Source organism: Diadema setosum, chromosome 5, assembly GCF_964275005.1.
Source record: "Diadema setosum chromosome 5, eeDiaSeto1, whole genome shotgun sequence".
In the NCBI taxonomy this organism is placed as follows: Eukaryota; Metazoa; Echinodermata; class Echinoidea; order Diadematoida; family Diadematidae; genus Diadema; species Diadema setosum.
Genome location: NC_092689.1, coordinates 45,933,965 through 45,956,688, shown reverse-complemented (window position 1 = coordinate 45,956,688; position 22,724 = coordinate 45,933,965). Strand labels below are relative to the sequence as shown.

Here is a 22,724-nt window from a genome sequence, read left to right as displayed (position 1 = left end):
CATATACCCCTGCTCAACACGAACGGCAAAGTGTACATGGAAATAAACAAAATTTCTATTTTTTTTTTCTGTCACTCAGGAAAACTGTATATCAATTTGTGTGCTGATTATAAATCAGAAAGTAGTTAGTAACAAAAGCTGTTTTATTTTTTGATGGAAACATACAAATTTACTAGGTCAATCTGAATTTTTCCCTAGGAATTTGGAAAAATCCACCAAAGCTGGAATTGACGCCAACATCAAGATCGTTTATATGGACATTTGATACTTACTTGCCTTGAGATGTTCAACATCATAATATTCACTCTGATTTACCAAATTAAAAGGCTGAATTCTAGATGATGACACAAATGAAATTTCCAATTACCCGTCCTGTTCTACATTATCTAAAAGCTATACTATACAAACTTTTCAGTGAGGCAGGGAAAAGTGGAAAAAAAGGGACCACCTCACTTCCTGTCTTCAAATCTCTGAAAGGAAAACAATGCCCAAAACTTTTCATATTAACCCAGATGAATTATATATGGTAGATGATTATTTTACCACCATTTTTTTTTTCCGGAGTGAATGTGTTTGCGTATATGATGTCAAGGGAGACTCTGAGATCTGTACAGTGCTGCCTTATTCTGAAAGCAGTGTTATAACAACTTCACACTGCTTGTCTTTAATCTTCAGCACTTGCAGATTCAGGATTGCTCTAGGTAACCTGACCAGCTGTGTTAGGACTCTGAATGATAGCCTCCTTAATGGTGGCTGTAAACTAACTCCACTAGAGCTCTTTTTAACATATACATGGTGACATAACATTCACTTCACGTATAGGAAGTTTGCAGACGATCTTGCCTTTACGTCTCATAGAAAGTCCTTGGATGACATGAGCCGAGTATTGACCCATCTCAAGACAAATTGATTCACCTTCTGGAGACTTTGCCCCAACCTTTATAATACCCCTTTCAGGTAATCGCGGTTCAATTATCCGCATCCAAATAATGCGGATGAAGTAGTCAAAATCGCGTTCATATATCCCATGAAGTGCGCACTACTTTTACGAGCACCCGTTCATATAATGGTGCGAAGGACGGAGTTATTTGTCATGGTTACGGCGCACGCCTCTATAATGACGTAATGTTTCCGGTGAATATCCTCACGTATATGCACACCTCTCGCGCGCTCAAGCTCAGCAATCAGCGGTTGTGCGGGAAATCGAGTGACCTTTGACCGAACTGTGGAATGTTAGTGCGGATAAGTCGTAAAACGCGTTCATGTATTCTCGATCTACTCCTCATGCTGCAATTATGCGCATAATAGCAGCATCAAAATAATGCGCACTTTTCTACTCCTCTCCCGTTCATGTAATCGAAATTTTACGACTTGGTGCTCCTATTATCCGCATCCACGATTACCTGAAAGGGGTATAAGATTATCATCAGACCCATGCCTTCCATCTTAGTAACCATCTTGCCAACGCTGTGTTCAAGGTAGCCCTCCGCTGTGGCAAGCCTTCCAAGCATAGGCTAAGGAACTCTACCCTCCTTCACTGGCACTCGATCACTCTTCCTCACGCTGGAAGGAAAGGATGGCAAGTGTCACCAGTGCCGTCAACGCATACCCTGACCTTCCAAACACGATAGCATGGGGGCATTTCATGAAGCGTTTTGGCTAGATTTCCCTCCCGTAACTTGAAAGCTTTGACCCCAAAACAGGTTGGTGCAGATGCTGGTCTGATGTCATCTCTGATACCACCCAAATTACCTACAACGTCTCTGGCCTGGCAACAAAGCCATAGAGCTTCAACGGGTGGTGATCAAGCAAGTCTTCATGTCTTCATTCCGTTTCTATGGCAAATAATCGCCCTCTGACCCCTGAGGAAGTGCTGAACATCACCAGATGTGGTTGCAATCAAAGCAATATGCATCTTTAGCCTGAGAATTCTGCAAATTTGGGGGTGATGTCGCCTGCTGCCAAACTTCCAATTAAAGGGTTCTTTAAAGACAATAGAAATGACAGTTTTAGTTTTAAGACAAGACTGTAAGAGATCATGATGTCAAAGTGTATATAATCAACACCTGGGAACTGTGAGAGAACTGAAAGATGTATCTCACATTGCTCCTTGGTTGATGTTTAATGAATAGTTTGTACGGTATTGCGTTTGGACAGTTTCGTTTATGCCTTCGCCAGTTTTTGTTGTTGTTTTAATTAAAGAAGAAAATCAAGTTTGCTCGATAATATCAAGGCGGTACTTCTAAATTATATCATATCAAAGTGATGGAGGTTATGATCCATTTCAAACTCGCCTCAGGACTCCTCCTCCCCCCCCCCCCCCCAACTCCTCGCTGGAAAAAAAAAAAAATCTACAATGTAAAGGGTTTTTAGTTGTGTCATCAATGTCCGATGTGTTTTTTGTCTGATGCAACCATGTATCTCTGCACTTACTGTATAGGATTTTTCTGTACTTTGTTAATATGGTTCAAGGGGAATGCATATTAGAAGCTTCGCTTTCTAACTTCCCCTCCATTTTCAACATTATTTGATAAATACCATGCATCTTGGCTTCTTAATATATTGTGTTAGTATTACACTTGTATATTCAATCTGCATGTAAAATATGATGGTATATTGATTTTTTGCGAGACGTTTAGTGAACGTGTATTCGTTGTTGAGACAAAATGAAATATATAAGAAATTGTGTGAAACATCGTAAGGTTTATGAATATTAAATGGTCAAATACAGTGTAGGCCCTCTATATTGTAAGTGACACCCAACTACATAGGTATGCAACACTTTATGACAGCATAGGTACGGGACTGGAAATACAGTAAATTTGTTCTATATTTCCATGCATATGTTTTGCCATTCACATAGTACATAAGCATAGGAATGACGACCATTTTGAATAAAAATGAGCTTTAAATACTAAATAAACCTATATGAAATGAAAATTCTCTCGCAAATGCAGATGGAGTAACTCTAGGAGCAGAAATGTACAAAGTTTGGTGGAATAATTGGTCATATAATGCACATTATTGTGTTTATCACGGCCGAATTAGCATATCTGGCGGCCATTTTGAATTTTTGCATTTTGCCGAAAATGCTCAAGGTTACGCGAGTGGCATCAATCGGATTTGGAATCAGCACCCTCGAATTGACAAGAAACCATCAAAAAACATTGTATATATCAAAAAACAAGGTTGGGTGCCTTCTAGCCTGGACTATGATGAAGGTGACCTTTAGTCTCCGAAAGGGATTGGCTAATATGCACATTTTAATGGCCATTTCATCAGTTAGTGCCACCTGACACATAAACAGTATGTCCCACCTCACAGATATTGTATCAGAATATGTATGGACACAGAAAAAAAAAAAGTTGTAGAAGATGAGTGCAAAAAAAAAGGAAAAAAAGACAACCATCACTAAGTGTATAATGTAAAATGGACTTTCTTCCTCTAACAAAGAATTTGATACATAATATGACATATATTCAATGGTTCTGACTTGGTGCTCCCTGTCTTCAACTGAACACAGATGACAACAGGTGGGACTGAGAGTATCCTAATGGCCATGGCATCCTACAGAGATTTAGCAACAGAGAGAGGAATTGAATTCCCAGAAATGTAAGTTGAAATGAACTGGAGGCTCTGGCCCAACAAGAAATAGTGAGATACAGGAGAACCGTGTTATAACAAGGACCTAAAAAAAAACCCCCAAAACTGTGTAATAGGGACTGCCTTTTAATATCAGGCTTCTTACTACATGTATATCAGGTACAACAACAAAGAAATATACAGAGTTGGGACTTGCAAAATCACCTTGTTATAAGAGCATTTTGTCATATTTGACTTCTTTATAATGACTTTCCTTTGTGTAATGGATGTCTCTAAGGTAGCTGATACAAGTAGCACTACAAGTATTAGCATTGTTTTAGTAGCAGGAATGGTAAGTGATAGTGGTACAAATAGTGGAAGTAGTGCTCATAATAGTGCCAGATGTAGGCATAGTTATTATAAGATGATACATACACTATGCGGATATAGTACGACTCTTTTATTACCATTGGCACTTAATTGATCACATACAACATGTTTGTGGGGATGTTCTGGAGAAGGTTGATGCAGACAAGTAAATTTGTGTAAGGGAATATGAATGTATTTCTGTAGTTTCTTGAATTCATTAGGGATAGATCTGCATGCCTGATGATAAGAAGTTGATTTCACTATAAAGAATAGGTGCTTAAAATGCTAGATTGGATAGACTGCGTGTAAAACTTGGTATGTCCACATTTTAGTGTGTGCTAGCCTTTCATGGGGATGAAATGGTTCTTATTGGGTGTATTTCTTTCTTGGAATGTGCATACAGCCTTGCACCTGTGACTGCCCATGCAGCCTTTGACAAGGCAGCTCACTACTTCAGAATGAAGCTGATTCATCTTCCTGTGGATCCAATAACACATCAAGTCAGCATAAGGGTGAGAATATATAAACTTTCCTACAAACACCAACTGTACCAGACCTCACATTTACTGCTATCCTGATATGGTTTAGTAATTGTATGATGTACGTCATGCTCGTAAGATATCATCCTTGTTGCATTGTGTGATTAGATATCAGCAATCATCCATGTCATACTTTAAAATGATACAATGCCTAGACCCAAATGACAATGATAATATGCAACAGTGAAATAGTGAGAAAACCACTACTATGGTTCTTTTTGCAGAGAGAATGGCAGGAATGTATCAAAACAACCTCTCAATCAAAGGTGACAAGTTGGCTTAAATGAACAACATGTCTGTGTCAGGCACAGAATGTCAGCCATTTATGAGAAGTTACAGTTCTAACTAATAGCAATGTCATACATTGAATTTGGTACCACCCTCAATGCGACACTACTTTCACCCCATTCCCAGAGAAGAAGCAAAATGGTAGAGCCTTCTAGACAGTGTGTTCTCATGAGATTTATCTCTTTAATTACAACAGAAACCAAAGAATGCTCTGAAAGCTTCTTTGATTTTACAGAGATGGTGAATCTTCATTTCTACACTGTCTTTTGTTGAGAGCTTAATTTGAGCTGGCAACGTTGATTGTTTCTGCTCTTTTCATGTGTTTGTATCTTTGTACTGTGCAGTTTCTCAGTCAAAATAATGCAGCTGCTCGAGATAAGTAGAAATGGAGCCTGGATTCCATTCCTTTTCCAAATTGGAGGCTCATTGCTTCATGTTTTTACATTATTGAAAGTGGAAACTCTCCATCAAACAAGGAAGTTTGCAAATAAGGAGTGTTGTCTGACTTGAAAATTTCTTTTGTCTTTTTGCATCTGAAAATCTATTTTCCTTTTCTTTAGGCAATGAAAAGAAAAATCAGCAAGAGAACAGCTGTTCTTGTTGGATCAGCTCCCCAATTTCCATTCGGTATCATGGATCCAATCAAGGATATTGCAGAGGTGAGGTTTTGGAGTATGATTAGATAAAATATTCAAAATGTTTGGAAACACAATCAAGCCCACGATAAAAAAGTACCTTTGTAAAACCATTTAGATCAAATATGTTTGTTAAGTTTGTCAGTATTTAATTGGACCTGTGGTTAAACTGTGTCGACTTTGCCATTGTTTCAATGAAAACCACTTTGTATGTGTGCTTCTTTTTAACACCAGGTAGAAAATATGTATCCAAATCAATCCTCTTCCAGACTCACATCTAATGTGGTCATTATTACTTGTGGAACCTGTTCATTCTTGTGTGTCAATTCTCCATGATAAGAGAGAGAATGATAATGATTATTGCAATTTGTCAAACTTTCATATTGGGATAAAAGTGCAATACAAGACTGTACTATTTATAATTCTCTTAGCCTCATTGTGATGAGACATGGCTACAGTTCCTCCTCTTTGCCTTGATTGTGGATTCTCAGTCCTGTCTCATTAACAGTTTAAAGAACTAAAGCAATGTAACCATTGGACTCACAGCTAGGTGAATACTACAACATACCAGTCCATGTGGATGCATGCCTTGGAGGCTTCCTTATCCCATTCATGGAGAAGGCTGGATTCCCCCTGCCTCCCTTTGACTTCAGACTCAAAGGAGTAACCAGCATCTCAGCAGACACACACAAGGTAAACACACCAACAGATTCACAGTCCAACAAATTTGTTTGCAGATCATAAAGCTCTCCTTCAAAGCCCTCACAAATCTGACGTAAGCTTAATATGAACTAATGATTCTCAACTATTTGATGTATGTACTAAAATTTTCCTCCTGACATAAAACAAGGAAGTGATTCCTCTGTTGAGTGTTTTTCATTTGTATGGTCATTATGGACTGATGGCAAAAATGCATGATATGCCCAAAATTAGGAAAATTGGAAATAATATCATTTATGCTATCATGTTCTGTGGTTGGCAGGATGGTGCAGATGACAAGGTGATATTGATAGGAATATCACGGGTTCTTTTCAAAAGTAACAATAATTCTTACATTCAATATAAGCAACAATGTATTCAATAATATTAATATAAGATGTATGAGGATGACCATCACCATTATTTTATCATTGATAAAATACTCACTGCAATCAGTGTTGTTAAGGACTTATAATGTAGTTGTGTTGACATATCAACAAGTTTCTGTTTCTTTATTCATCATTTCCTGTGTTGCAGTATGGTTATGCCCCCAAAGGATCTTCAGTGATCATGTACAGCGAGCAGAAATACCGTCACCCTCAGTTTTTTGTTTCTCCTGACTGGACTGGAGGCATCTATGCCACGCCCACAATTGGAGGTGAGAAAAGAAAGACTTGTAGTTTGTATCTCTTGATTAGGATGTTTGTCTGTTAAATAAGTGTGCCGATGTGTGAATTCTCCCTAGGGTATAGATGTGCCTTTGCACATCAAAGTGTGTATTCCTGTTTGCTGTAGGTTGTAAACAAGTATGGAGAGCTGTGTTGTGAATAACCAATGTGTTTGTTTGTGAAAACAACTGCTGTACATTTGCTCACTTGCACTTCGTAACTTCTGCATCATCAGATGCACGAGACGGGCAGCTTCCTTCAGTTGGATGTGTCAGTGGTTATATCTTTAATGTCTTTTCAACTTTCCAACTGTTCATTGATTTTTAAATAGCAAATACTGAATTCCATGGTCTGAAAATTGTATTCATCAAACTGAAAATATAGATCTAAAGTTAAAGAGCTTTGACGTAAGAATTAGCATGCTTGCACAGTTTGTTTAGGTCAGACTGGTACACACCAAAAATATGTGGGCCAAAACAACAAGGTATGACTATGCCTTTCAGTCAACAATGTTCCTTCAAAGTGCAAATGTGCATAGAGACATTAATCTATTTTTTTTTTATATGCGCTGTACAAATACAGTTTATTATTGTTATCATTATTAACAATGTAATTCTTCAATACTGCAGATATGTTTTAAAAAAATATGATATGTTAAATAGTAAGATCACTTTTATGTTGTTTTATGTGCTTTGTGCATTAGGAAGCCGTGCTGGAGCCATTATTGCAGCCTGCTGGGCAACCATGATGTTCATGGGTGAAGATGGTTATGTTGAAAATACTCGCAAGATTGTCAGTGCTGCAAAGAAGATTGAAGAAGGGTGAGGAACTACTTACTATCTAGTACAGTGTCTGTACCTCACACTGTCCTATTGGCTGTGATGGGAATCACAATTTGGTTTTTACCGTAAAGCTTGATGTAACTTGAATTTATTTGGTTTCTTTCTTACTTTCTTTCTTTCCTTGTGTGTGTATGTGTTTGTTTGTTTGTTTATTTGCTTTTTTTGGGGGGGGGGGGGAGGGGGTTGAAGTTCAGCTCACCTGACCCAAAACCTCAAATGAACTGTTGCAGTATACTTTATATTCCTTGTGCCTTATCCATAAACTTTTTTTTTTTTACTATATTTTCATCTTTAAAATGCACAGTCTCATTTTTTTTCTTACTTGTTTCAGCAGGAATCATTTGTAGGGGTAGATGATCAACAAATATCCAAATGATTCAGGTGATCCACATGATGGTCCAGAGGCAGGACCCAGAAGTAGAGTCAAAAAGACCAAAAAGTGAGATGATTTCAAAGATCTTCTCCAGATCTATCAGTAGGAAGGCAAGTTGTTGCATTAAGATTTTAAACATGAGGATTTTAAGGTATAAAGCATTTAAGGTATTCATGACAGTGGCAGTAGTACATAGCTGGATTAAGCACCCACATTTATAAGAGGGAGAGAGTGAAAAGTTGAAGTGAGGACCAAGGGCTAAACGTGATATATTATTCTTTTCCTTGATATTGTATTGATCAGACTTCCAACAAGCTTAGCAGGAATCATTCTTAGGTGTCAGGATTAAAGAGAAGTTAATACAGATGAGGTTGCCCTATGTGTGTGTGTGTGTGTGGTGGGGGGGGGGGGGTGGAGGGTTAAGTTGCCTCTGTTGGGGCCAAGGGGCATGGCCAAAAAGACCCAAAATGATTTTTGAAATTCATCAGCTCTTCAATTCCAAAACCAGAAGTAGTAAGGAGTTTATAGACACTCTCATTAACTCTGTCACATGGGCATGTGAGCTTCTCATGATATTCACAGTAATGACCCAAAGAGGTACTTGAGGGGTACTAGTAATAAATTTTGGGCCCCAGTGTAATGCTGCTGTAATGCTGCTGTTAATGGAATATTTTTGATGACGTGTTATGCAATGGAATTCTGACTCAGTGCATATTTAGTCAAATGATTTATGCATTTGTACATGTAGTACCCATTCATTCAGTAGTAGTTCAAAGAAGTACAAACCTGCACACATTTATGCATTATCTCTTACATATCCCAAATAGCTGGGGGGGGGGGGGGGGGGGAGGTATTTGTCTTTAAGTTGCAACACCATCACTGAGTGTCAATTCCTCCATGATTTTTTTTCTTCTGTTGTATAAAAACAAAACAATATATTTTCAGTCTTGTGCTCACATGCTTTATATTCTGCAGAAGGGCAATTCCGTGGTTAGTAACGTTACATTTGAACAAATTTAGATATTTGTTTTTACCACTAAATTACCATTTATTCATTTCAAGTCAAAATTATGTCAAAAACATGTTCATCCTTCCCAGGTTTATAATACAGAAAAGAATGAACACAATCCAAGAAATATTAGAAAAGCTATAGCAACTTAAAGGGCTGGTTAGTAACGTTACGAAAAAAAGGACATGACAAAAAAAATCAATGTCTTGTAACAAAAAGTGTGCAAAAATTCAAGTTACTTCAAACAAAGTGTTGCATTAATTTCAATTATTGCATCATGACAAATGTTCATGCAAACTTTTTTAGCAGTTCGACTGATAATTTTTTAGCTAGAACCCCAAAAGCATGGTTAGTAACGTTACGGTTAGTAACGTTACATTTGTCCGGAGTAATTCCGCAGGTCATTTCACCCTTTTGTAATTGACAAAATGTCACATGACTTCTGGAGTATTTAAATGTATTCATCTTTTACCCTTTAGCAAAACTTTGAGGAAAAAATTTCAAAGGAACCCACTGTAATTTGCATTTAAGTGAATTTCAGCGTCCCCAGTCCCATATGTACATTTTAAATGATGGTTTTAGATCTCGCAAAATCAATAAATACGAAAAAATAAAATCTACTGAATTTGAAAGACCCTAATGATTGGTGAACATCCATAGCATTAGTTGATACCTAGATCAAAGGGTAAGATAAAGAGGCACATTTCTTTTATCCATGTCATGTCCACCTAACTGCGGAATTGCCCAGAAAGAAAAAAGAAGTCAAGTCTTGGCCAATTTGTTGAGCCTCTATTGTGAGAAGACATGAGAGTGCCTTGTCCAGTTTGCATAGGTGTCACATCCAGTTACATGAGACAATGAATAAAATAGCTATGATTAGAATCAGCCAAAAGGCAAGACTTGACATGTATAGTCAGTCAAGATATGAGTCCAATAGAGATGAGATATGTGATACATCTGCATCAAATGCCTGTTTCAAAATTAAGATATTTACATTTTATTCCTTGCATAATTGCATCTATACTTTTTGCAATTGTGTTTGATGGTTTTTGCTGTTGACTTTGTCTGGAAGAGACAATGTGAACATATGGATTTATTCTATCAAAGGATACTTGAGATATGAATGAACCCAAAACAGTTTGCTTAATTCAAGTATATTTGTTGAAGAGCTATTCAACGTTATTTGTGTACAGGCTACGTAAGATACCAGGCATCTTTGTGTATGGCAAGCCTGATGTGAGTGTGGTTGCTGTAGGATCCAAGGATTTCAACATCTACCGTCTGTCTGGTGATCTGACCAAACGGGGATGGAACCTCAACTCACTCCAGTTTCCTTCAAGGTAAACAATTCGCCTATATCAAAAAGGATTAATTTTTGCAATATTCTCATTATTCCCTTTGATTTTGATTGTTGGTGTGTATTTTTTATACCTCCGCCAACGAAGTGGCCGGAGGCATTATGTTTTCGGGTCGTCCGTCCGTCCGTCCGTACGTCTGTCCGTCCCGTTTTGTTTTTGTCGATATCTCAAGAACCGTGTGGTGGTTTTGCATCAAACTTGGTATGAGGGTATATCCTTGGGGGATGATACTTGGTGTGGATTTTAGGGTCACAGGGTCAAAGGTCACAGGTTATTTTGTGAAAAAAAATTGAAATTTCATGTTTTTCTCCATATCTCGCAAATGGGTCAAGGTATCTTCATGGAACTTAGTATATATGCTTGTACCGATGGGCAGTGATTATCTAGGGAAGTTGGGGGTCATGGGTCAAAGTTCAGGGGTCAAAGGTCAAGGTCAACTCCTCAAAATATAACTACTTTCCTTATATTTATGCAATGCCTGAAGGATTTTTTTAAAACTTGATGTATGCATGTATAACCCAATATATATTCTGTGGGAAGTTTCTTGCCAAAAGGTCAAAGGTCAAAAGGTCAAAGGTCAAGTGAAAGTGCTAAATTGCACTTTTTCCTCCATATCTCAAAAATAACTCAAGGTGTTGTCATGAAACTTACATATTTATGCATGTTCTACCTAACAGTGATTCTCTTTGGAACTGTGGGGTCAAAGGTCAAAGGCCAGGTTTCGATAATACTATTTTACCATTTGATACTGAAATTATACTTTTTCTCAATACCTTGAAAATTACTCAATGCATAAACTTGTAAAAGGGTCAAAAGTCAAGTGAAAATCATCAGTTCCCCCAAATACCTGCACTCTGACGTTTTAATCATTTATCCAATTGAACCTAGTTCTAGGAAAGTGAACATTCAGCACATTTGTGGCAAACCTGTCATTTTAATATTTTGCCAATTGTGTGAAACTGTCATCACACATTGTCAAGACATTGTACTATAGACCTATTAGGAGAATCATGTATCATGGCGGAGGCATACACCAGTCGCCGTAGCGACATTTCTAGTTTGGCATATACCTGTACATGTATTTTTCACATTCTATGTATAAATCATTTCATAAGATTTTGCCAGTCATACAAATCTGAGGTTAATATTGCTTTAACTACGTGATTATGCATCACATTAAAGATGTGTTTTAGTCAAGGAGAAAGTCTTCAAATAATTTTTTTATGATGCCTCATAATGTAGACTATTACCTTTAAAAAATACCTGCAAGAGTGAACTCATCATCTGGTACTAACTGCATGATACCTACAATTGAGGTATGTTCAAGCATCTAGATTTGCGTGACTTTAGAACATAGGCGTAGCCAGGATTTTTTAGAGGGGGGTGTTTAACCCTATTAAGCCCAAGCTATTTTGACCCCTCGCAGGCCCGGGGGGAGGGGGGGGGGGGGGAAGGGGGGCACATTGTGCCCCCCTAACTTTTTTATTATTTGATGTATCATTGTCATATTTGGCACATGGGTAGAGTAACTCATACTCTACACGACTGTACATTTGAATTTTCTCAAGGTCACCCATGGAGGGCGCTAGTTTCCAAAATATAAAGAAATACATAGGAAATGTGCTAAAAACATGAATTTTCTGCATAATTTCTTTATCCCCATTATATATGCCTTATCATAGACCAATCATTTTCATATTTGTCACAAGTGATAAACAAGTGGAATCTTATTATTTGTTATGGTTGAAATTTCTCAAGGTCACCACAAGGGGGCGCTATTCGTGTCAACATAATAATACATTATGAGACCTGAGATGAAATGTTTGGGATGGGTACATGTACAGTTATGACATTTCATATTTGCATAATAGTGGAATTTCAAGATTACAAATTGAAAATATGAAGAACTAATGATGTTAGAGGCATAGCTTGGGTGAGGGAATCAAAATATCACAAAATAGAAGGGCAATCTTTAGAAAGTATTATTGTTTTCAATTATCTCTATTATATCTATTGTTTTATGCCTTTGTCACATAAAAACACAGGAAATAATAAGAAAAACTTTCCAGGACCATAATTACTTCAAATTTTACTCGTTCAACAAATTTCAGCCAAGAAACACTCATTTCATCCACTGTAATGCTGTTAAATAAAATGGGAACAGAAAAAAGATGCAAAATCTGACTGACATGGTTGTCAGTTTATGGTTGCCATGGCAACCAGCAACATCAAATATAGCTGAATTATATATCAAAATGTTCGCAATAAGATTTTAGGAAAAGTCACCAAATTTGGTTGAAATCGGATAAAGGGCGAAGGAGTGGCAAATGAAAATCTGGTAGGGGGGGGGCATAATGTGCCCCCCCCCGACACCGGGCGTCTTTTATATTTTTTCGTAAAAGACGCACGGTGTCAATTCGTTGTGCGCTCGATGGCTGTAGAGAGCACGCGCATCATCCATACGGGGAGTGAATCCGTGGCCCAAACACAGCCCGGACGCAGCAGAAGTTTCTCATGCAGTAGCCTAAAATTGCTACGTCGTGTCTGTGGGCTCCCAAATCCGTATGCTTTTGCCAACGGACGTTGAACAAGTGTGTGTGTGTCAACGGCGTAAATCCGTGCTGAGGAGTGTGTGTGTGGGGGGGGGGGGTGATCGGCGATAGTCACCATCACCACGATTACAAGCCCATAACCGGACGGGTGCAGCCAGTGACGTACCGTGGCGGGTTGGTCAAGACAGGGGGGGGGGGGGGGGGCACCTCGTGGAAAAGTAATTTTGAGGGTGTGTATGCATGCTTGTGCGTGCATGCGTGTGTATGTGCGTGTGCTGTCAGTCTGGAAACTGTAATGGGGACTGCAATACATAACGGAATATGATACATTCCACTGCGCAGTCATTTTTTTCCTTATGGATTACAATGGAATGACGGTGTGAAACGACAAATTACTGGCAGCAACATCAGGAGAATTACATAACAATTGAAATGAATGCGAGCGAGCGGAGCGAGCGAGGTTGAAAATTTTGACATTTTACAGTCCCCAAACTGCCGTTTGTAGCTATATTTTTTCGCTTTGGAAATTAAGTGGGCGCACCGGACGCAACTGCTGGCAATTACTGGCAACGACATCAGGAGAATGACATAACGAGTATAATATGCGAGCGAGCGAAGCGAGCGATCTTGAAAATTTTGACATTTTACAGTCTCCAAACTGCCGGTTGTAGCGATATTTTTGTCGCTTTGGAAATTAAGGGGGCGCACCGGGCGCAACTGCTGGCAATTACTGGCAGCGACATCAGGAGAATGACATAACAATTATGTGCGAGCGAGCGAGCTTGAAAATGTTAACATTTTACAGTCCCAAAACTGCCAGTTGTAGCTATATTTTTTCGCTTTGGAAATTAAGGGGGGGGGGGCAACGGGCGCAACTGCTGTTAATTACTGGCAGCAACATCGGGAGAATGGCATCACGATTAATGCGAGCGAGCGAAGCGAGCGAGCATGAAAATTTTGACATTTTACTGTCCCAAAACTGCCGTTTGTGTAGCTATATTTTTTCGCTCTGGAAATTAGGGGGCGCTCCGGACGCAACTGCTGACAATTACTGCCAGTGACATCAGGAGAATGACATAACGATTATTATGCGAGCGATCTTGAAAATTTTGACATTTTACAGTCCCAAAACTGCCGTTTGTGTAGCTGTATTTTTTCACTTTGGAAATTAAGGGGAGGGGGGCGCACCGGGCGCAACTGCTGGCAATTACTGGTACCAACATCAGCAGAATGGCATAGCGATTAAATGCGAGTGAGCTTGAAAATTTTGATATTTTGCAGTCCCAAAACTGCTGTTTGTAGCTATACTTTTTTGGCTTTGGAAATTAAGGGGGGGGGGGTGCAACGGGCGCAACTGCTGTCAATAACTGGCAGTGATATCAGGAGAATAGCATAACAACTAAATGTGAGCGAGTGGAGCGAGTGAGCTTGAAAATTTTGACATTTTTCAGTCTCAAAACTGCCTTTTGTAGCTATATTTTTACGCTTTGGAAATTGAGAGGGTAGTCAATGGTGTCGGTTTATGTTCATGATTTGGGGAGGTATGACCAGCGAGGGGACGTCGAAGTGACCAAATGGGGGAAGGATATCCAAAACCTGCACTTTAGAACATCCTCTAATATTATTGTTTGTGTTTGTGTGTGTGTGTGTGTTTTATATACATGAAAAAGTTAGGAAATAGCCCAGGTCAAGTCTTATTATTGGCAATGCAAGGCATTTTGATATAGACTAGTATGTAAAGCAACACTGCAAAATCATTAATGATCTAGCTTTGATATAATAAACGAAGCGTAAGGTACAAAGGTGTACATTCTACATCAAATTGCGCAACGTTACAGCGACTCTTTTTGCCGTTCGGATGTTCTGAGTACACTGCACACATCCTGCTTATATTCAGAATGCCAACCAGGAATCATGCTGTATCACAATATTTTGTCGGCTCCGGACTTTTTGCACAATGTTTCACGTTATATACCTCTTTAATTATGGTTACAAGAAATCTTAGAAAAATATCTTATTTCTTGATCCCCCTTTCATGTCGATTTCAAAAGCAGTTTAGTAACCCTTGAATTACCATTTTGGTAAGTTTTTTATTCTTTTTTTACGAGCGGATGCACACTTAACAGGGATCGAATGTACCACTGTTTTGCATGAAATATAAAGTATGAGGGAAGTGGCAGCCAAAATATGAAGACTTTTTTTTTTCTCTCTTTTGCTTGTCAGCCGACTTTTGGTGGAAAATCAGACCTTGAAAGAACGAGGAGTTTTTGCTGTTGTTTCTCTTATCTTTTGATTTTCTTTCTTCTTGACTGACAGGTGATTTTGACCCCCCCCCCTCCCTTTAAAAACGTAGCATAGCCCTGAATAATGCCCAAATATATTCAATGAAATGGTAATATGGATCTCCATTTCTTTGTATGTAATAACGTACCGGTATTATCTTCCTGTAGGTATTGTATTTTTCTATTTTCTTGATTTAAGTCAATAAAGCAATCATCCCAGAGGCATCGTTCTGTAATGATGGTGGGTGGGGGAGGGACTTGGAGTTGGAATATCTGTGCGAGGGAGCGGAGCGACCGAATGGGGGGAGGGTGTGGGAGGGGGATACCCCCCTCTCAGACGAGGAAGATCTTGCATTTTCAGACCTGAAATTAAGCGATCTGGTGCACACTATTGGTGAAATTTTGGATTTACATGTTTACAATGTAGGCCTATAGGGCTATACTATTTGACGTTGTCAACGTCTGGGTCATATCTTATGTCGATATTACTGTCTTTGCGAGCGAGCGAAGCGAGTGAGCGCTTGAGAAAATTATGTATACATTATCCTACAAGACTATTCAGCTCTGTTACCTGTCTGGAGGCGGGCGTACGAACGTCATGCAATATGCCAAAATTGATGCAATCACATTTCTGCTTCCTCCATTTTTTCCCTCAAATTTCGGGGGGGGGGGGGGGGGGGGTGATTGTACAGGCCACCCCCCCCCCCTCCTCCTCCATTTCAGGGGGGGGGGGGGATATATCCCCCCCCCCCATCCCCCGGGATTTATGCCCATGGTGTGTGTGTGTGTGGGGGGGGGGGGGGGGGCAATGCACGGTGCAATGTGCATCCCTCAAGAACATACATGCATCCCCCGGTAATATTGGAGGTGTTCAAAAAGGGGCATTAGATGCAAATAATTTGATATTAAATGATTTTAGACATTAAGTGTAAAATCTTAGTCGATACCTAGTTGAATCATTACAAAAAATCTTTCATTGCAACAACTTCCCATTTTCGTCTTGCACAGATGCACTGCGTTGGCGAATAAAATATTCCCACACCAGACACTACAGAACAGAACTAACTTAGGTCTGCTGATACTGGCACGTCATGACAGGGCTATTAGGAGTGTCGATCGTGAAAAAATTAGGAACTTTTAGTTTTGTGCGCCTCCGCCATCAAAAAAAAAAATAGGGAGAAAAGAATAAAACCCGGATATGAATGGGTCTAATAATTATATTATCAAAACTCATTCAAATTATTGCATATCATTTTATCTTCAAAATTTGTGGTCAAATCATGAGACAGAGTAATAGTAGCTTAACTTTGGAGGAATAAAAATTATTCACTTTCCGGAAATGGAAGTGGCAGCTAAAGGCTTTTGTTTTTATATTAGTGTTAATAGTCTGGATCCCCACACACACACACACACAAATTAGCTTAAATTAACTTCAATTATTAAGAACAAAAAAAATCAAAATTTGAGGCAGTGCATTGTGTAGCGTTTTTTCTCACTTTATTTTGGGAAAATAAGGAAGTTGATAATTTGGCAAAAAGCCGAAAGGTTCAGCTCCCCTCCCCTCCGCCGGCGAAATTGTGGTCGTATAACCAATGTTACTACTAGTAATAAATGTATGAAGCATCAGTATAGTTAAGACTTAAGACCCCGATTTCATGAATTACTTTTACAAAAGATAATGGAGAGGGGAAGACCGGATAGATCGCCGTTTTTGGTGTAACGCCTGCCATGCATAATTATGGAAAAGGGCGCAAAACAGCATTGGATAAGTAACCGACGCATTTTGTGTATAAACAAATGGGAGAACCTGACCCAGACCACACCCGTGTAGCCAGGGGGACGATGGGTGTGGTCGCCCCCAAAACGCAAAAAAAAAGGAAAAGAAAAAACATGAAGAAAAAAAGGAGTAAAAAAGACAAGAAGGTGAGGAAAAGAAAGAAGAGAGGAAGTAGAAACGTCGATGCTTCGATAATACACAAAGCGCGTTACAGAATCGGAATAGCATGCATTGCACACACATAATAATTATGCATCATACACATTTTGCGGTACCGCGTACGGTATAATACCGGTAAACGGTGAACATTATGCGCAATGTATCTTCGCGATTCGGCCAGAAAGCAAAACAGGGAAGAGAGAGAGAGAGAAAGAAAATGAACACAAAAGAAAGGAAAGGCGGAATTCAAAACGGAAATAAAAGCGGTAAAGACAGCTTTTGTTTCATTTTTTCAACATCTAAACATTGTTGAAGAGGGGTGTTGAACAGCTCAAACACCTCCATTTTGCCCAAGGGAGGTGTTTGAACACCTCAAACACCCCCATTTCGGCAAAGGGGGGGTGTTTGAACACCCAAAACACCCCCCCCCCCCCTCGCTAAGCCCTTGCTTTAGAATATCATGATATCTTTGGCTTCCTGTCCAACTTGAATGATGACAGTGTTGTATCTTACCTGTATGTTAACCCCTTTGATGTCATCTGTAATTATTGTATTCATGATAATATTATCCTTTAATATTGGCTCTCAGCTTTCACCTGTGTGTGACTCTACGGCAAACCCTCCCAGGAGTGGCAGAAACCTTCATCAAAGATGTTGAAGAGTGTACTGCAGAAATCATGAAAACACCTAATGAGAAGGCACAAGGAACTGTGAGTTTGTAGTTTTTGCTACTCAATCCACTCATGTACCCTCCATTGTGTATACAATGCCCTTGTTTATTCACAAGGTTGGGATGGAACTTTTATATCAGTTTGTGAAATGTTTTAGCCCAACAAATGCATAAGCTGTGTGTAAGTAGTGTCTTTGTTATTATGCACTCACAAAGGGGGAAAGGCAGTGTTGGAAATTCTCTTATTGTGTGAATCTAGATTTAGTATGACAATCATTTTTAGGGAACAAAAAGCTGTTTCAACACAATATTTCAAATTACTCAAGATAGGAAACACTCATATACATGTAGTACAACATCACAAGGACAGTGCTTCAAAATGATTGTTTGGAAAGTGCATAATGACAAGGGAATCGTGAAAAGTTTTGAATTAATGATTGCGTGTGCTGTAAATGATTACTTGAGAAGGAAATGTGGAAGGAAAGGGAGTAAAATACATTTCTTGAATTCATAAAAAGCCAACAATGTACATTGAAACATCATTGTATTTTTGACTGTTGTGACTAGGTACCCAGGAATGTACTGACCTGTCCTCTCCTTTGCATTTTAGGATCTACAGTATCAATAAAGACATCATGTATTCATTCCTGCAACCAAATCTATTATCTTAACCATCTGTTCCCTTGCTACTCATGCATCCATCCATCAGTCGGTCAAAACATAACTTTTGTATTATCCAGATATCCATTGATAAACAAAAAACTCAGGCAATGATTTACCACCAAATAGTTCAACCATCCATCTGACATATCAAGCTATTAACTTATTTTCTTTTTGGTTGTTTCAAGGACTTTTCTAGGAGACACACATGTAGGAAGGATTGATGAAAACATTTCTACCTCTGCAGCAAAATTCTTCCCCGCAAACAATATGTGAGGAGGCCAAGATAAAAAAAGAAATAAAAGAAAAAGCCTGTTTGTCAGTTTGTCTTGAAATCTTACAAGATTATGTTTCACCTTAGTCATTCATAGTTCTTGATTCTGAAAACATTTTGTTATTTTTATGCCTCCGCCACGAAGTGGTGCCGGAGGCATTATGTTTTCGGGTTGTCCGTCCGTCCGTCCGTCCGTCCTTCCGTCCGTCCGTAATGAATTTTGTGGACGAGGTAACTATCGAAACCTGTTGAGGTATTCTAATGAAACTTGGCATGTATGTGTATTAGGGGGTGAAGTTGTGCCTATCAACTTTTGGGTGCACATGCTCAAGGTCAAAGGTCAAAGGTCAAGGTGAAATACATAAAATTTCACTATTTCCACCATATTTATTGAATGCCTTAAGATATTTTCTTGAAACTTAGTGTATACATGTATTACCCAATTAAGATTCTCTGGTGAAAGTTTGGGTCATGAGGTCAAAGGTCAAAGGTCAAAAGGTCAGGGTCAAATACATAAAATTTCACTATTTCTACCATATCTATTGAATGCTTGAAGATATTTTCTTGAAACTTAGTGTATACATGTATTACCCAATTAAGATTCTGTGGTGAAAGTTTGGGTCATGAGGTCAAAGGTCAAAAGGTCAGGGTCAAATACATAAAATTTCACTCTTTCCACCATATCTATTGAATGCCTTAAGATATTTTCTTGAAACTTAGTGTATACATGTATTACCCAATTAAGATTCTGTGGTGAAAGTTTGGGTCATGAGGTCAAAGGTCAAAAGGTCAGGGTCAAATACATAAAATTTCACTATTTCTACCATATCTATTGAATGCTTGAAGATATTTTCTTGAAACTTAGTGTATACATGTATTACCCAATTTCGATTCTGTGGTGAAAGTTTGGGTCATGAGGTCAAAGGTCAAAAGGTCAGGGTCAAATACATAAAATTTCACTATTTCCACCATATTTATTGAATGCCTTAAGATATTTTCTTGAAACTTAGTGTATACATGTATTACCCAATTAAGATTCTCTGGTGAAAGTTTGGGTCATGAGGTCAAAGGTCAAAGGTCAAAAGGTCAGGGTCAAATACATAAAATTTCACTATTTCTACCATATCTATTGAATGCTTGAAGATATTTTCTTGAAACTTAGTGTATACATGTATTACCCAATTAAGATTCTGTGGTGAAAGTTTGGGTCATGAGGTCAAAGGTCAAAAGGTCAGGGACAAATACATAAAATTTCACTCTTTCCACCATATCTATTGAATGCCTGAAGATATTTTCTTGGAACTTAGTGTATGCATGTATTACCCAATTGAGATTCTCTGGTGAAAGTTTGGGTCATGAGGTCAAAGGTCAAAGGTCAAAAGGTCAAGTAGAAATATTAAAACTTTTTTTTCTCTGTACCTTGGAAAATTGTTCAAGGTATCTTCATGGAACATAGTATATACATGTACTGACTGGAAGTGATTATCTAGAGAATGTAGGGTTCATGGGGTCAAAGGTCAAGTGCAAGACTTCAAAATTTTACTATTACCCTCATATTTATGCAATGCCAGCAGGTTTACTTTTTTACACTTGGTGTATGCGTGTGTAACCTAATAGAAATTCTCTGGAATTTTTTTTTTTCTCTCTTTTTGCCTCAAAGGTCAAAAGGTCAAAGATCAATTGAAAGTGCTGAACTAACTTTTTCCTCCATATCTCGGAAGTGGCTCAAGTTACTTTGAAACTTAGTACATATTATGCATGTTCTACCTGAAAGTAATTATCTCATGAATTTTAGGGTAAAGGGCCAGATGAAAATGGTAACAATTTACTATTCAATTCAGAAATTGCACTTTTTCTCCACACCTGTACCTTGAAAATTACTCAATGCCTAAATGTATGAATGGTTCAAAGTCAAGTTAAAGTCCTTAAATCCCTAGATACATGCTCTCCTATTCATCCAATTAAACCTACGTCAAGGAAGGTGAACATTCAACACATTTGTGACAAACTGGTCATTCCAATATTTTGCCAATTTTGTGAAAATGTAATCACACAGTGTCCACATGTACTATCTAGACCTATTGGGAAAATCATGCATTATGGCGGAGGCATACCAGTCGCCAAAGCGACATTTCTAGTTGTGAAACTTAGTACATATGCATGTACTGCCTGACATTGATTCATTTTGGAGCTTTTGGGTGATTGGGGTCAAAGGTGAAGGGTCAAAGGTCAGGTTAAAATGCTAAAATTCCATTTAATGCTAAAGTTGCACTTTTTACTCATTGTTTAGAGATAACTCAATGCATAAACTTGATAAAAGTTAGTGTATACATGCATTACTGCACAATGATTCTGCAGGGAAAATTTTGACCATGGGGTTAAAGGTCAAGTGAAAATGGTAAAATGTCACAATTTTCCCCATATTTTGAAAAAAAACTCAAGGTATTGCCATAAAAGTGGATGTTACCAGTTAGTGGATATTAAAGAATTGTGGGCCATGGGATCAAAGGTCAAGTGAAAATGCTCAAATTCCTGAATACTTGCTCTCTAATAAACAATATAGACTTCCATCCAAATGAAACCTTGTTTAAAGAAAATAAACACTCAACACATTTGTGACAAACATGTCATTTCATTTTTTTTTTCCACTTGTATGAAACTGTCATCTCACATTGTCAACATGTACTCTAGACCTCCAGAGAGAACCATGCATTATAGTGGAGGCATACCAATCGCAATAGCAACACATCTAGTTGTTTTCATGTTCTGCTGAAGTTTTCTGTATGTGGCAAATGATCAGTTGTCCAGTTTGTGGTATCTCATGGTATGAATCGTTTCGCCTCCTTGTGGACATCAATTTGATTGCTTGTTTAGAAATATATTTCAAATGCCAAGACTGCTTTGATGTAACGTAATAGATAGACTCTAGCTGTGATTGAACTGATGTGTGATATGCATTTCACTTTATTTCAACAGGCTGCTATGTATGGCACTGCCCAGTCCATTCCTGATCGGTCTTTGGTTTCCGACCTAGCCAAGGGATACCTTGATGCCTACTACTCTACCGACCCACTGGATTAGGGGGACTCTTAATGTATCATCACCCCCTGCAGCATCCTCTAGTGGTACTTACTCTAGCAGGAACTTGATTTACCATCATAAGCATACTTTCACAACTTATACAGCACACATGGCGATAAAATTGTGAAGGCCATAGAATAATGAAGTTAGTCAAGTACAGTATATTTCTTAGCATTCCTACAAAACTTGCATGTTAGTTCACAAGACTATTTGCATTATCTGTGCAATGCAGTGGTCCAGCAAAAGGCTTTTGTTTATACAAAAATCATATTAAAATCAAATCAGAATTCATTATCTGCTTCTTGATGTTTCCTTATAGGATGTGCAGTATATTTGTAGAATGGTATGTTCATATGAGACAGAGAAAATTATTCCAACTGCAATATTTGCATGTGTAAAAAGTTGTGATAGTTGTGAAAATTGAATGTTGTGGCAGATTAAAAAAAAAACTAGACTCGGAATTTGTCAAGACTGACAAATTAGGTGATCCGATTTTTTTTTTTTTTTAAAATCAATGATTCGAGTTTTCACCTAAGATTAGGGACATTGGTCGTGTGATGTTTGGATTCTCATTTTGAAAAGGGAGTCAGACCTGCCATCTTGGGTACCGAATTCCGTATACACTATCAAAGATGCAGAATGAAGTATATTTGACCTTTGACCCCACTTTGCACCCCCAAGATGGCATCTGAGCAAAAAGTGGTTATTTTGTGAAATGATTCTTGTAACATGGTCTTTGCGTGTGCAACATATGGGAAAGATAAGACATGTATTCACCAAGATACAGGATGAAACATTTATGACCTTTGACCCTAATTTACATACCCAAGATGGTGTCTGATCAAGTAGTTGTTATTTTATGAAATAATGTACGTAACATTAACTAAACATGTGCAAAATATGGGGT

At 38.4% G+C, this 22,724-nt stretch overlaps 1 protein-coding gene across 1 annotated transcript in view; it reads left to right on the top strand.

Annotated features, from left to right (window-relative positions):
• Nucleotides 1-22,266, top strand: part of LOC140228963 (sphingosine-1-phosphate lyase 1-like) — a 49,444-nt gene extending 27,178 nt beyond the window's left edge. The window contains exons 7-15 of the mRNA XM_072309224.1: nt 3,524-3,612; nt 4,355-4,463; nt 5,339-5,437; nt 5,960-6,106; nt 6,650-6,770; nt 7,484-7,601; nt 10,198-10,344; nt 17,722-17,842; nt 21,713-22,266. Coding sequence (XP_072165325.1) covers nt 3,524-3,612; nt 4,355-4,463; nt 5,339-5,437; nt 5,960-6,106; nt 6,650-6,770; nt 7,484-7,601; nt 10,198-10,344; nt 17,722-17,842; nt 21,713-21,817 — 1,056 coding nt within the window. The 3' untranslated portion in view covers nt 21,818-22,266. The remainder of the gene's footprint in view (nt 1-3,523; nt 3,613-4,354; nt 4,464-5,338; nt 5,438-5,959; nt 6,107-6,649; nt 6,771-7,483; nt 7,602-10,197; nt 10,345-17,721; nt 17,843-21,712) is intronic.
• The last annotated feature ends 458 nt before the right edge of the window (nt 22,267-22,724 follow it).